This window comes from Penicillium verrucosum, assembly GCF_028828655.1.
Source record: "Penicillium verrucosum strain IBT 35672 chromosome Unknown utg000001l_segment0_segment0, whole genome shotgun sequence".
Taxonomy (NCBI): domain Eukaryota; kingdom Fungi; phylum Ascomycota; class Eurotiomycetes; order Eurotiales; family Aspergillaceae; genus Penicillium; species Penicillium verrucosum.
This window is the reverse complement of record NW_026643210.1, coordinates 10,217,705-10,232,276: the sequence shown is the minus strand read 5'-3', so window position 1 is coordinate 10,232,276 and position 14,572 is coordinate 10,217,705. Positions and strand designations below refer to the sequence as shown.

General features: G+C 47.9%; 9 protein-coding genes across 9 annotated transcripts; 3 read left to right on the top strand and 6 right to left on the bottom strand.

The window, feature by feature from the left end:
* Nucleotides 1-759: 759 nt before the first annotated feature.
* N7516_003732 (med21 domain-containing protein) lies at nt 760-1,416 on the bottom strand (the record flags this gene model as incomplete). The annotated part of the gene is made up of 2 exons (XM_057216452.1): nt 760-1,317; nt 1,375-1,416. 2 exons carry the CDS (start codon nt 1,414-1,416, stop codon nt 760-762), a joined length of 600 nt encoding a protein of 199 aa, XP_057078335.1.
* Nucleotides 1,417-1,561: 145 nt separating this feature from the next.
* Nucleotides 1,562-2,536, top strand: N7516_003731 (uncharacterized protein; the record flags this gene model as incomplete). Its single annotated transcript, XM_057216451.1, has 1 exon — nt 1,562-2,536. The coding sequence occupies one exon, from the start codon at nt 1,562-1,564 to the stop codon at nt 2,534-2,536; it is 975 nt and encodes a 324-aa protein (XP_057078334.1).
* Nucleotides 2,537-2,732: 196 nt separating this feature from the next.
* Nucleotides 2,733-3,448, bottom strand: N7516_003730 (kinetochore Spc24 family protein; the record flags this gene model as incomplete). The annotated part of the gene is made up of 3 exons (XM_057216450.1): nt 2,733-2,910; nt 2,964-3,361; nt 3,422-3,448. 3 exons carry the CDS (start codon nt 3,446-3,448, stop codon nt 2,733-2,735), a joined length of 603 nt encoding a protein of 200 aa, XP_057078333.1.
* Nucleotides 3,449-3,710: 262 nt separating this feature from the next.
* Nucleotides 3,711-4,387, top strand: N7516_003729 (mitochondrial fission 1 protein; the record flags this gene model as incomplete). Its single annotated transcript, XM_057216449.1, has 4 exons — nt 3,711-3,726; nt 3,788-3,806; nt 3,884-3,977; nt 4,058-4,387. The coding sequence occupies 4 exons, from the start codon at nt 3,711-3,713 to the stop codon at nt 4,385-4,387; spliced, it is 459 nt and encodes a 152-aa protein (XP_057078332.1).
* Nucleotides 4,388-4,759: 372 nt separating this feature from the next.
* N7516_003728 (beta-class carbonic anhydrase) lies at nt 4,760-5,511 on the bottom strand (the record flags this gene model as incomplete). The annotated part of the gene is made up of 4 exons (XM_057216448.1): nt 4,760-4,993; nt 5,087-5,226; nt 5,300-5,337; nt 5,426-5,511. The coding sequence occupies 4 exons, from the start codon at nt 5,509-5,511 to the stop codon at nt 4,760-4,762; spliced, it is 498 nt and encodes a 165-aa protein (XP_057078331.1).
* Nucleotides 5,512-5,973: 462 nt separating this feature from the next.
* N7516_003727 (putative aminotransferase family protein (LolT)) lies at nt 5,974-7,430 on the bottom strand (the record flags this gene model as incomplete). Its single annotated transcript, XM_057216447.1, has 2 exons — nt 5,974-6,667; nt 6,751-7,430. The coding sequence occupies 2 exons, from the start codon at nt 7,428-7,430 to the stop codon at nt 5,974-5,976; spliced, it is 1,374 nt and encodes a 457-aa protein (XP_057078330.1).
* Nucleotides 7,431-8,032: 602 nt separating this feature from the next.
* On the bottom strand, nt 8,033-9,329 carry N7516_003726 (bZIP transcription factor; the record flags this gene model as incomplete). Its single annotated transcript, XM_057216446.1, has 3 exons — nt 8,033-8,157; nt 8,210-9,194; nt 9,249-9,329. 3 exons carry the CDS (start codon nt 9,327-9,329, stop codon nt 8,033-8,035), a joined length of 1,191 nt encoding a protein of 396 aa, XP_057078329.1.
* A 778-nt stretch (nt 9,330-10,107) lies between these two features.
* N7516_003725 (glycoside hydrolase family 16 protein) lies at nt 10,108-11,386 on the bottom strand (the record flags this gene model as incomplete). The annotated part of the gene is made up of 4 exons (XM_057216445.1): nt 10,108-10,175; nt 10,243-10,623; nt 10,686-11,246; nt 11,296-11,386. The coding sequence occupies 4 exons, from the start codon at nt 11,384-11,386 to the stop codon at nt 10,108-10,110; spliced, it is 1,101 nt and encodes a 366-aa protein (XP_057078328.1).
* A 2,619-nt stretch (nt 11,387-14,005) lies between these two features.
* On the top strand, nt 14,006-14,532 carry N7516_003724 (uncharacterized protein; the record flags this gene model as incomplete). The annotated part of the gene is made up of 3 exons (XM_057216444.1): nt 14,006-14,016; nt 14,172-14,302; nt 14,390-14,532. The coding sequence occupies 3 exons, from the start codon at nt 14,006-14,008 to the stop codon at nt 14,530-14,532; spliced, it is 285 nt and encodes a 94-aa protein (XP_057078327.1).
* Between the last annotated feature and the right edge of the window lie 40 nt (nt 14,533-14,572).

Genomic DNA, 14,572 nt, shown 5'->3' with positions numbered 1-14,572 from the left:
AGCCATGCACCAAGTATATTTTCTCGACAGATTGATGCTATATAGCCTGACTTCAAAAGAGAGGCCAGTGCGGTCTTACCCAATAGTTGGGTCGATGCACTGAATTGCGCAGAGAAAGAGAAAATGGCCGGAAGCAGCCCGAAAATACCTTCAGACTCACATTAAAAATGGAACCTAGCGAGTTGTTGATCGCAAAGCTGAATCGCAAAACTGCTGATATTGGTGGCTACTTGTGACACACGGGGTTCTTTTTATATCAGGACGATGGCCAGTACAGAGCCTGTCATGAAGTACGCGGTTGTTGCTAAGCCCATGAACTTCAAAGCTCCTTGGGTGATTCCAACAGCGCCCAATTGATATCCTCAATGTTGACATATAGAGGGGAGGGGAGCAAGTGTATGGAGATGTTATTTGTTCTAGTTACCATGTCCATCAACTCAAAGCGAGGGACGACCAAAAATAGCTACACCCTGTTCAAACTGGCCTCAGATCAAAGGCATCATTCTTCTAGGTATCGGGATCAGATAGTATTAGCTTTTTTTGCAGAGAAAGTCTCCATATAGGGATTGGAAGAAGTTAGAATGGTATTATCATGTGGTATTCGTGAGATTCATTTATGCCTGTGCAATCGGTAAAAGACCCTCTCCGTCACATAACGCCGAGAATATAGCAAGGAAAATGGAAACCCGCTCCAGCCCTATCTGCTTCATATAACTCCGAAATTGCAGGTAAATCGTACCGTCGCGAGAACACACAGAATCAGTTTTGAGAGTAACCATCCCCGTGGATACCCACAGCGACAGCGCCAAGAACATCCTCCAACCGAGTCCTCAACTTTTTCAACTCCCGCACTTTCGCAGCGCGCTCCTTCTCGACGTCTCTAAGCTCGGTCTCCAGGTCCTGGATTCTGGTTTCTTGTTCAGCCTCAGAGGCGCCAATCCCGGGAAGCACGGAGATAAGGTACTCGATCTGCTGTTCTTTGATAATGAGATCGCGCGCAAGCTCCCGCTGCCGGCTTGCAAACGTGCTGGGCGAGTCTGGCGCGGGAGGAAGGTTGGGATCTTCACCTTCTACTGCTCTCCCTGGCGCAGCTCCGGGTTGTTGAGGAGGCGCCTGTGGGGGTGATGCATTGCCCGCAACAGCAGCTGCACCCCCCACTTTATTTGCGATGGCTGCTGGGACTGGCGGTGATGATGAGTTCTTGGTGATCTTTGCTAGGGCTGGTGCTGCGTCGGGGACATTTGGTGGTGGTGTTGTGGGGGCATTGTCGTGGTATGTTGTGAGATAACCAAGTGTTGCGTAGAATTGTGTTGCAAGCTATTTTCCATGTGGTGAGCAAGAGTTTGAATGTAGGTTCTGTGGAGTGGATTTTACCTGATCCAGGCAAGTCTGGAGCTGCGTGAGGATGTCAGCCATCGTAATGACTCGAAAATAAAATGGTAGAAGCTTGGGGGTGACTTGAGAAGGAGAAGTTGAATCTTTGGTCGAACGAAAGAAGCGGAGCAAATGCGGAGAGAAGCTCCAATGCGGTGAGACGGCCTTTTCTTCCTCACATCACTCAATGCGCCTGTTGCGACTACGCCATGGCCTTGCTGCCGGATACTCTCCCTTGAGGCTCAGAACAAATAACTGTCGCTGCTTTTCCAGCTCCCAGATTCATAATGAGCTGACACCGTTTACCCGCCGGCTCTTCAAACTCCCCTCGGCCCCATCTCCACCTTCACAACACCACAATGACCTGACGACCTTTCTCTCCTACGCGGACCATATTTCGCTTCCAGAAACGAGTACGGTACATGTCGGAACACACTACGAGTATACCGTTCTCAAAACCCTACGTCGTTATGCGCTAAACCTCGACCGCATCGGCGGTCGCGACGACGCTGGCATCGATCTTGTTGGTACTTGGCATCTCCCGGAGCGGGAGCGAGAGCGCGCACTCCGTGTGCTAGTACAATGCAAATCACTGAAGGCCAAGCTGGGCCCTAATGTCGTCCGCGAACTAGAAGGAACATTCCGTCAGGCACCTGTCGGGTGGCGCACGGCCGAGACGGTTGGCGTGCTGGTGAGCCCGCGCGAGGCAACCAAAGGCGTTCGTGATACATTAGCTCGAAGCGCATACCCATTGTTCTGGATGATGATTGAGCGGGACGGAACCTTGAAGCAGGCACTTTGGAATGCCCGTGCAGAAGAACTTGGGGTTGGCCCTCTAGGCGTGGAAACACGATATGGAACCACAGCAGACGCCGAGTCTGGCTCAATTAGAAAGGAAATGCTATTGACTTGGGATGGATGTGATATCCCCGATATGGACCAGGTGGAGCAAAGCCTTACCGAGTTCGCCGAGCAATGGGTTAAATCCTGGGGTATGAACTTGTCAGAAATGCAAAAGGGGGAGCTTCTGGATACTGCAGAAAGAGTTCTACCACATGATGTTTCCTCTCAATTGCTCGATAGAACCGTATCGGACGCAGACCGGAAGAAGGTCATTCAAGCTTTACAAGAGCGGCTACAACAGCAGCCGACAAACGAGTGAACGCTCTATAACCAGAAAAAAAAAGCTATATCCAAGCAGCCATATGGCTGGAATGTATGAAGAATATTTGTATGACTTATGACAGAAAATAATCCAAGGGTATAGAAACACCAACAGCGGTAGAAAGACACGACTTCCAGCATCCAAAAATAAAACGCCAGAGAACAGACACCCATAAAATCGTCCCTCGTCATGATCATCCTTGCATCGTTGACCAAAAGTAGTTTGCGTAGAAGAAGCGGGAGAATTTCGGGTCAATATTGACGACATGAACATCGCCTTTGCGGCTATTGCGAATGACCGCTCGGTTGAAATTGCCCGCGTCGTCAGGCTCGATATCAACACCGAGAGAACGGAAGATCTTGAGTCGCAGACTAGATGTACATTAGCAAGAGTATCAATCCAAGACCAGGACACAGGCACACACATTGTCGCATCATCAGCCTCACGCTCGCGCCGCGTTGTTTCGTCGCCCTCCAGACCCTGGGATTCTAGATCGACCAGTCTTTCCTTAAGCATTTCCAGCTCGCTCTCCAAGCGCTCACTTTCAATTTCTAGTTCTGATGCAGCCTTGGCAATGCGGAACTTTTTGGTATCCAACTCCACAATCTCCGCCGCGTGTTTGCCCGAGTCGTGTACGGCCACGGCTTCTTCGTGTTGTGTAGATAGGGAATTCAGGTGGCGTGAAAGTTTTCGCATGGCCGACTCGGCCTCACGAATGCGCAAGTCGCGCGATTGCTGGAGGGTTGAGAGCGAGTCATTGATACGGGTGACGGCTTGTTTATCAGGGTGGATGTTAAAGTTGCCGATTGTGTGGTGGATGAGCTGAAACGATCAGTAAATTCATTGGGCTTAAATAATTAGAGCAAAGAGAATAGCACATACAGTTCCAGGGTCTTCGTCAAGTAACATGGTGTCGGTTGGTTAACAAATGTCGAGGTGGAAAGTCGATTGTTTTGGGTTTGTTGCGGCAGCAACAGCCACAGCACCGCCACATATGTTGCTCCTCCGCAAAGTGACGTTACGTTGTGCCTGTGATTTCTCTGTCCTTGCATTTACCTTCTCGCCCAACGCAACCACGAACTCTTACTTTTGACGAACAGTTATTGAATTACTGGAACTCTTGCTCTGATCAACATTTCTCCCTTTAAAACCCAAGAATCCCTATCTCGCCATGTCCAACCTTCCATGTAGGTGATCTGTTCCGACTGATGCCTAATACTTAAAGACTGACTTGCTTTTCCTCTCTAGATGCCGCCGATGCGGAAAGGTTCGTTTTCCGCGAAAACAATCTGCCAAAGAAAACATCGGGACCGTAAGAACTGACTTTGACTACCACCAACACAGTCCCTTGAAACCCGCCGAGCTACAGGTCCTCAGAGCGCAATACGAGAAAGAAGGCGACTATGTCGGAATCCAGACAAAGTTCAACTACGCATGGGTATGGTTTATCCAGCTTTGATCAAATGTTCTGGCGCTAACCGGTACTCCCCGCCTATGCGGGGGTGGTATTTAATATAGGGCCTGATCAAATCCAACATCCGTTCCGAGCAGCAAGAAGGTGTTCGCCTGCTTTCAGAGATTTTCCGCGGAGCTCCAGAGCGGCGACGCGAATGTCTCTATTATCTGGCCCTCGGCAACTTCAAGCTAGGCAATTATGGCGAAGCGCGCCGATACAACGATTTGCTCCTGGAGAAGGAACCTGCAAATCTCCAGGCTGCCAGTCTTGGGGGACTCATCGATGATAAGGTCGCCAAAGAGGGCCTGGTCGGCGTCGCGATTGTGAGTGGGTTGGCTCTCGTCGCGGGTGTCGTTGGTAGTCTCGTGATCAAGGGAACTAGAAGACGGTAAACGCCCGTTGAGGATTTGCGTGACCTGAAAAGGCCGTGACAGCCGAAAGGGATGTCTGTCTGGAGTATAACCACCTATGTATATTTTTTTGTGTGGGATCTGATTCATTGGCCGTTTGGCGATTTCTTTTCTATTATCGGAGCATCGAGGGCGTTATCTTTGTCTCTACTCTCTCTCTCTCTCTCTCTCTTTTTAAACCACCGCTAGGGTGGTGGTATGCTATATAAGTGCTAGTCGTACACGACCCAAATTTACTTAATGCGTGTGTACACATAGATTCTAATAGCAAAACGATTCGTCACATTCGTAGATTGCTATTCAGTATATATCTCAGCATCGAAGCTCACCACACTGCAATATCGACAGTGTCAATTACTGATTCTCTCCAACCTGAACAATCTTCCCAGTCTCAACTTGATACACATAGCCTGTGATTGGAACATCCAAGACCAGAGGACTATCCTTCAATATCTGAATATCATCCCGAACACTCTGCTCGAGTTCCCTGAAAGGCAAGAACGCAATGTGATCGGCGTTCTGGTGTAGATCCGTACGGATCTTGTCTCTGATTACATCTTCAGTGAATGTGAGCATTCCACAGTTTGTCTGAAGATAGTTAGTATTGATTCATAAGTTGGTAAGACGTAAGCTATGGTCGAGGCTTAGTCTTAGTCTTAATGGTTTGCAGGGGTTGTGTACATGATGCACGATAACGATTTCGCGAGTGCCGAGCAGCTGCTGCGAAATGATGATGCTGCGCAGTGCATCTGAAACTCTGCCACCGGCATTGCGGATTATATGGGCATCGCCTTCTTCAAGACCGAGGGCGCGGGCGGGATCTATAGATCACATAGTAAAGGTGTGAGTATTATCCCCGTAGGACTAGAAGTATCGTAGAGGAGGTATACGGACCAAGGCGCGCGTCCATGCAAGCCACCACAGCTACCTTTCTAAAATCAAAGAATTAGAGTCAGATGTGTCGTTTGCATGATACTAGTGTAGTAAAAGTTAGGGCTTGAACGAGCACTATTAACGCACCGCTGAGGGGGTAGCTGCAGGTCGCCCTTGGTGAAGGATGCGACGTAATTGGTATTGGCTGCTTCGAATTCCTTTGCGACAGACATGATAATTTAGTATGTTTTGAATAGATTTTAGAGGACCTTTGGGGCTGATCGTGGAATATAAAGACCATGCACCCCCGCTTCTGATGTGATATGGCGGAAGAATGGCAACATAGTTTGCCAATATTCCTCGCTCATAATCGATTTTTTGACTGAGCAATCTTTAGTCCCTGTTCACTTCCTAAATCGAGCTTCCGGGGGGATATTGATCGACTGGATTTTGTTATGAAGGGGTTGTTTCTGTTTCTGTTGCAGTTTATTCATATATCGAGACATTGCCATGTATGAAGTTGAAAAAATAGTCCTAATGGGACCCTGTAGGCCTTCCTGTGGAGCCTTGGAGGTGAAAGCAATATCGCCGTTCTAGCTATGACCTACTAATTACTTCTGGCTCTGATAGGTTATGAATGTAGCGATCATTTGCAATTATTGCTCCCCAATCGGTGCTAAATATGGACAATCAGATCAAGCCTTGAACTCCTTCTTCGCAACCTGCTCACAAATACTACGCAAGACAACACCAACAGCCTCGAAATCACTTGTCTCCAAGTAAGTCTGGCCGCTCAGACGAGTCCACAGCCAAGGGCCATGGCAGAAAACCGGCAGGAAAGTATTATGTACGTCCATCAACTGCGTCTGAATCCAAGAAAATGCCTTAGGGGCTTCTTCCTCAGACAACAAAACCAAAGGGGTATGACCGAGAGATTCAGCTTCCTTCCCGGCAGCGGCAACAGCAATAGGCAGCCGGACCGTAGTCATGGCACACTGGCGCATACGGCTCTCCTGGCCAGGCTTCAGATCAGGTTCTTGCATGACCTCAGTACCGAGAGTGGCAGCAACAGCGTCTGCACCTTCATTTGCAACACGCTGGATGTAGGAAATAATAGCATCCTCGCCTCCGCAGACTTCGGCGCGGAATTTCAGCGCTGCCGGGACGCAGATGTATGCGGAGTCATCACTGGTGGCGACAAACTCGAAGAGTTGCTCGAAGGCAGTCTTTGTCACGGGGGCATTAGGGTCTTGCAACACCGAGGCAATAGTCCCGGGGGAGTCCGGGGCTGATATAAATCCCCAAGACGTTGGCATGGTAGTGCGTAATAGATGCTGGTTACGTCGGGGGGTGTAGAGGACTGCACAGCTGCGGGGTGTGTAGAGCCATCTTTATGAAGCCGAGTTAATATCCGTGAGGTTGCTTAAGTTATTGAAAAAAAAAAGGGTAGGATAATGGGGATTAGTTCATACTTGTGACAATTTGATATAAGAAAGTCGGGCTGAAGCTTCTCCATATCGAGATGGATATTTCCAATGCCGTGCGCAGCATCGATGACGCTCAAAATACCCTCTTCACGACAGATTGCAGTAATCCGTTCAAAGGGGAACCGCACACCAGGGTTACTGACGATAGCGTCAAAGACACTAGCCCGGACCTTGAGTCCCTCTTCACGAGTTTGGCGAATAACCTCGCGGAAACGGCGTTCTAGCTCGTCTTCGGTAATAGGGAACTGGAAAGACACCTTCCGGGCTTGTAGAGAGCTATGCTCCTGAAGTGAGACAACGCCCTTTTCAACAGCACCGTAGACGGGCTCAAAGTAAATGAGTGCCTCACCTGGCTGGAAAGCCAAGTTATACAGCACCGTCGCCACGCCTGTAGTCGCATTTTTAACAAACACGCACTCGTCACGCTGAGTGTTGAGGAGCTTCGCGACGGCCTCACGAGCTTTGTCCAGATGCTCTGAGTGGTACCGGCGGATATATGGATCTGGCCGCACATCGGCGAGATCCATGAACGCACGCTGTGCATCCTTAACAGGAATCGGATGGGCACCAAACGATCCATGGTTCAGGTTCTTATAAGCGGAATCGAACATCCAGTGCTTCAGCATGGGCTTGCCAAAGGGAGTTGATTGAGTTGTTGCGGTCATGATGTTGGGGAATTCAAGAAAGTCTGGAAATAGTGGGATAAGTTTGGAACACCACAACTTCAGCGACAGGAAGAGAATTTAAAGATAACCCCGAAACACAATGACTCAAGCTTGTTCTATGATAACTTTGTCGTTGCTTCATACACCGAGGTCTTCAAACACAGAGATCTGATTCCTGAAAATACAGGTGAGTCACACCGAGCCAATGACAACCCCTCTTGCGATGCTAACCGGAGATCCACATGCCGCCGAAGGGCGTAGAAGTAGAAAATAGCTTGCGTGTCATACAAAGCTGAGACAGGAGATAGGAATATGCATGATATTAATATGCTGATTTGGCATTGCTTGAGTTGACACGCTTGTATAGTAGATCTTGGGGACCATGAAAATGCGATCTTGGGGCCTAACAGGAAAAGAAATAAGTAGTTCTATAGTTCATCCCAATACAATTGTAACATACAAGGTGCATGGCCGCACTGTATTGCCAGTCGCTGCCAGTATATGCCAGTACAACCAAATCGACTACAGTCAATTGTTTGAATTGCCGGGTCACACGCCCTGTGTTCGTGTGTGCATTATATATTTACAGGTAAAGATGTGCGTTATAAATCACAAAGATTATCGAAATCCCAAGGCACACTAATTGTTGCCAGACGAAGAGCTTTTTCAACGTTCTGCCGTCGGAATATCGGTCCATTCCCAACGCATATGGCTTCTTTTGAGAGGGCTACAGTGGTGTTAGTATATCTCTTCAAGGGGTTCCGCTCCCAAGAACTCACATTTGATGAATGTCATTGAATCAAGTGATGTAGAGACCGAATAATCAAGGCGGCCAGAGGAATCGGAAGAGTTGTCAAAAATCACCCTCTTGTCGCGCAGGTATCCTTGCACTCCACTGGCATCCATCCAGTCACCGGAAGCTGATTCGAGCGCAATCTGCCATATCTTAGACGGGACCTGGAGTTGTTCATTCGAGAACATGTTCATATTGGTTTGTAGGGCGTGAAGTACATGGGTCTTGGGATCCGTCAAGACACCTGTCTTGTCCTGCATGACAGCGTGAAACGCTGAGACCATACGGTTGCGTTCTGGTAGACTCGGAACAGAGCCAAACACACGTTGGACTGCGGGGCTGTTTGGATTCTCGACAAGAAGGCGATATCCGCCCTGACAGCAAGTCCTGACTAGACGTTGTGCGATATTCCACTGTCTGTCAGGCGTTATATTACTAGAGAGTAGATCTAGTGTTGGGGAGTTCGATAATGGTGGGGTGATATGAGAAAATTGAGGAAATTGAACAGTAGGTGATGGCATGACGAGGCCGAATGGCAATAAAGATGGACCTTCATATGGTGGAGTAGGAGGGGCGGGCCATCTCGTAGCGACTGATCTTGTTATATCCTCGGCATCTGTTGAAGCTTCTGAGTGTGCGTTATCCAGAACTGTCGGGTCTGTATTAATATTTGTGATTTGAGATTCTTTTGCGGTCTGAACGAGGGGGAGGGCTCCTTCAGACGAATCGTCGCTCCCAGCCTTCGCAAGCGACACGCATTGCTGAGTTATGTTTTGAAGAGCCGACGCAATATGCGGATATTGTGAGAGGAGTTGCTCTTCTATAAGAAGACTACTGAAGGAGAGGAAAGATTGGCTGATATTCTCGATGCCGGTTTCTAATTCGTGTACGCGATTCTGCAGGTTACCGATCGTGGTCTCCTTCCTTTTGCGATATGCCTGCTGCGCAAGGCGGAGTTGTTTGCGACGTCTCTAGAAATTCATGATTATGAGCAACGCCACTTGGAGCGTTGGAATCTGACCCACCTCTGGCACTTCTTGCTCGTTGGTAACAGTTCGAGGACGACCGCGTTTGCGACTAATCGGTTTAGGCGTTTCTTCGCCCATTGTTTTGTCTGGAATTAGATATGTGAGAAGAGCTCTGTCTCAAACTATATCGAAAATTTGCAGCTCCTTTGAGATATCGGGATCCTTCAGAAGAATGACAAATGCAGTGGCGATAAGATGATTAGACGACTAGCCGTCGGGGAGTTGAATAATCGAAAAATCATGCGCGGCGGGATGACATAAGACCCTCCACAGGCGATCAAGGGTCCATGGATACTCAAGTAAATTAAAGGTTCCTATTGGTCAGTCTACTTAGCATTGACGCCTCCTTAATTCATACTACATCCATGGATAACTACCTAGGTAGTAGATGAACCGTGGATGGATAAAGACTCATTTAGATATGTAGGGCACACGTGTGCCATCAATTGGATATTCAGGCTTGACATCTATGAATGATAAGAGTAAAGTGTAAACAAGAATAGAAGGTGCCTCTAAACGCCCAAATGCTGCGGCTGCTTCGTGAGCCGTCAAAGTTATCGCTCATGTGTCATGTCCAATAAAAATATAAGCCAACGCCGGGTCCGATGAAGTCAACAATAATAATACAAACGCGGATACGTCCAAGCCAATGCAATAACGCGCCCAAAGAGAGCACACAAGACACCTGCCATGGCAGGAACTGGCGATTCGCACTGCCCACCAATGGAGCATCATGAGGATCGAAAGCCGTCGCCGTGGCTTCTCGAGTGGGCGTATTGGTAGAAATAATGGTAGTAAGGGGTTTGGTCGAAGATGTGATTCTGTTCATCAACTGAGTCGAGTTCCTCGCAAAATCTCAACGCCAGAGTGGGAAGAGGCAGCCGAAGAAAAAGGCAACGCTGCTGACACAAAGCGGAAGGTAGACTGTCGGGGAAAAGATTCGATATTAATGGATGAACCTAGTCAAAAAGGGATTCGGGGGATTGCTCACTCATTGAGCCTCCACCTGGTGGCATGTTTTGGCCAGAGCCAGACTCCCAATCATACCCCGTTGACGAGGCCAAAGGAGAGCCGGTCGCCACCCAGGGCCAGACATTTGGGGTGACCCAGCTTGAGGTTTCCTTGTGGGTTCCACTCCAGGGAACTGGGACGCTGTCGATGGTTGCAGTGATTGCAGGTGCGGACTCGGTCGACGTGGGCTCGGCGGCTTTGTTGCCATTGACCGTGCCTCCTTCTGCGACAATTGACTGCCATGAGCCACTTTTGTCTCCATATCTGTACGAAGTTCCGGTGGAGTAATCGGTTACAGTCATTGACTTCATATACATCTTGAAGGGGCCTTGGCTATAGTCTGTTTGACCACCAGCCCAATCTGAACAAATACAAGCTGTTAGCAAGCACAATAAAGGTAATTTCCAGGACGGTCCCACTCACCAATAGTACCCTTGGCATTGTTCGGGTCACCGCCAGCCCACACACCGACCTTGACCATCATCGGGCTCTGTGGGTACTGGTTGGTTTCTGCCGTCTCGGGAGTGAGAACACGAACAGTTTTACCATCAATGGCCCACACGATCTGACTGCTGGTCCAATCGATTGAGAAAGTGTGGAAGTCATCATGGTTTCCGGAATTTTCATGGTAGGCGCCACGGCTGAATGAACTTGTGTCTCCTTTACCGAAGTAATTGGTCTGCACTTGGGCATTGTTTCCACCCAGCCACTCCCAGTCAATTTCGTCCAAATCATCGGACTGCATAACTGCACTGCTCACGATTCCGGTCCCTGGTGCTGCCTTGATGGTGCATTCCACACGGCCGAACATGATGTACCAGCCGGACTGAATCAGCGGGCCATCACCCTGCTTAGCAATAGTAAAGGTTGCACCATTCGTTTGGTCATATGTGACAGAACCAGTCGACTTGAAAGCATCAGATGCGCCACTTGTGAAATCAAACGTCTTGTCAGATTGGCCAAATGCAGGGTCCGCGGGACATGCTGCTGGATGTTAGTGACCTGTTGACACAACCGTGATGGTGAGCCTTACTATTCTGTGTTGGATTGCAATCGGTATAGGTTTGGGCCACGACTAGCGTGGAAGACAGCAGGCCCAGGGCCGCACCAAGAAAGAATCGCATGGTAGGCCAAATAGAATATGTAAGTTATAAGTAACCTCACAAATATTATGCAATAATGAAGATGAGAATTGATACTAAAGGGTAAGCAGATGAGGAGAAAAAAACGGGAAAAGATTTCAAGTGAAAGGGGAGTACACAAACGGTCTTAAAACAACTTTGGGAAGGTGCCAGCCTCCTCTTTCTGTGGTTTCTGTTTTCGGTCGATCCGTGGGTCCCCAGCTGTCATTTGACCAATCACATTTCACCTTATATCGAGGTTGTGCCCACAGGTGGATCAGTGGTGGGCCAGCAAGAGAGCTACACCACGTTGTTCCATGGAGTCTCTATATGTAGTCATTCCATGTAGGGGAGCACCTAGGTATACACTCGACGGGTGTGCAGTTCAAATGTCAATGTGCATCCTCAGCCTGAGTGTGCATGTATATATATACAATGGGCTATTTTGGATAGTGCGTGACACAGAACACGTTGGATTAGGCATCTGAATCGAGATCCTTGGAAGACGTACGGAGTAATCTGTACTCCGTACTGAGTACATAGATATTCATTCGATGAAACCAGTCTACCTGAAAAACCAAGAAAAAGCGGCAAGGCCCAAGCAAAATTAATAGGTGGCAGGGTACACACGTATATTAGGACCCACAACCCCCAGCCTCTCGCATTTAGGTAGTCTTTACACCACTTATTATTAGAGATGTGATCTCATATTCAAGGTTTTCCTCTACATGATATTAATTTATACTCCGTACGGAGTCCTTGTCTTTTATCCGAAGAAAAATAGGTAGTAGTACTAATCAACAGTTGTGATTCCAATGTTCGGGCCAGGCTACCATTGGACAGACATCTCCGCATTAGCTCTAGCGGCCTGATGAGTGATATGACTTTAACGACCAACCTTAGCTATCCTTCTAATATCTGTAATTTTCGTTTAATGGGCACACTGGTTAGGCGCAGGAGTAGCACAAGAGGCTGGTCTAGACTTTGGTCGACCTCAAGGACATAAAGCCGCCGATCGATGTAAGGGCGATCTGCCGGGCGGCGAATTGAATCCCGACAATGGGAGAAAAAAATAGTCCGATAACTGTGGGCCCTATCAAGTCTCGGTAACTTATACTAACTTGTTTCTTTAGCGATGAAGAACCACCTAACTAGGTCCCTCCATGTTCGACTATGCAATGATCTCGTGCGGTATACCGGACTACCTAGACTATTGATTTGGCCACTACCTTATTATTCCACTTATGCCACACGCCACTATCCTTTCGGCTATACCGACGCTAGTAGCTATATTTCAATATTCTCATTTGATCTTTTAACCATGTGTGATCTCCTTCTCTTCGTTCACAAGAGAGTCCGTTTTGCTAGAAAAGTTGTGATCGTGAGCGGTGGTAACAATGTCCCAGGGCATGAGATGGCTGGTCTGATCATCGCCATTGGCGACGAAGCTATGGGTAAGTCGCCCTCAAAGGTACAGACGAAATTCGTGCAAATACCGGGTGAGCCTAGCTAGATCTAGATTGCTATGTTCAGGCGTTCACACATAAATTTGTGAGTTTGGCATCCTAGTTAGCGACAATGGGCATGACGTAGAGTAAGTTCACGCTCCACTCGCCTAGATCTATACCTTGTACTTCGTAGGGTCCCTGAACTAGTACTAGCAGTCTCCAGTGGATTTCTAGACCCACTTTTTGGTTGTGTTCAATCTGATTCATACCTTGGGAGGAAACCGCTAGGAAGTGAGGACCTGCTAACTAGTTAAATCGTATTCCCTGAACTCTAGAAGAGGGAGGTTGTGTGTTTGTTCATGCTACTACCATTTACCATTGTTGGCAGAGACAGTCATAACAAATTCGTCCAGCAGATTTGAGTCACTACTCATATTTGAATATTTCGCCAAGAAAAAGATATGCTTTAGTCTTCCATCGCGCAGCAATGGAGGCTACCCGATGTGGGTTTAATATAGCTTACCTGTATCTCAGGATTTTCTTTGGGCAGATCTGTTATGTATAGTACTAGAGTTCTGTTCACCAAAATATCAGAGTCTATGGATAGGATAGATATATCACAGGCCAGACAGATTGCAACCAAGGGAAAATGAGCTGTGCAATGGTAGCAATACATTCCTTGGCAATCCGAGCTGTCACCTTCCAGCGAAGCCAAAATATAATATATATAGAAAATATAAAATACGAGTACAACCCTGGAAGTGCTACAGGGATTCTTTGTCACAGCCTCGATACCTCGAGAGCTGACCCCCGGGGCCGGGGCCGGGATGACGGTCCAATGACTCGACTATACTCCGTAGAGGGCTATGCAATGCAAGAATGGCAGACGTATACGTGGTAAATGTCTAAATTATATGCACCACCCTATACGAAGAAAAGCGAAAAATAGAACAGAAGACTGTAAAGGTAAAGCAGAACAAAGACGGGGAGAGCTCCACCGTCACCTTGTCGAGCACGGACAGCACGGACCATGTCCAATGAAAATGGTTATATCTATAGAAAATATTCAGGTGAAGAGATGAGGAAGAAAGAAAATAAAGAAATAAAGAAGAATACAAAGAATTAGTTTCAAATACCTAATCTACAAGTAAATCTACCAGTTTCAGGTTTGAAGATGTTTCAAGGGTATAGAAGTGTAGCGCTAAGAGTCTCACTCCGACAAGTCTAGTACACCCGAAACTCACCCGGGTTTCTTCTTCCTCCATCTCTTTCTTATTGTATGAATTCCATCTTGAGCTTCGGATCCTTTTTAATTCTTTTTTTCTTTTTTTTTATAATAGGGATCTTGGCTTTGTTCTCGATCGTCATTACGTTGATCCGCCTTTGTCACGAGTCACGACTATCCCCACTCTTCGTCTTCCCCCCCCAATTAACCCTCTGGACCTCAATTATCACCCCGTTCGCCTTGCCAGTATGCGCCCGTGTTGCCCTTAACCCCAATCTCTTCCTAAAACCTCATGAAATAACGCCAAATTTTGATACTCACGCCCCACGCTAGACTTACGCCCTCAGTCTGCCTCATCTTTTCTCATACGCCTTCCTTATCCTCACGCCCCCGCTAGCCATCCCAACTCCTCCGCGCTCTTAGTGCCAACCCACTTATTTGCCTCGTCTCAGTTTCAAAACGAACGTCGTACTTAGTTTTTCTCAGCTATTAGGCTCTCTACCGCCTCGCTGGGTC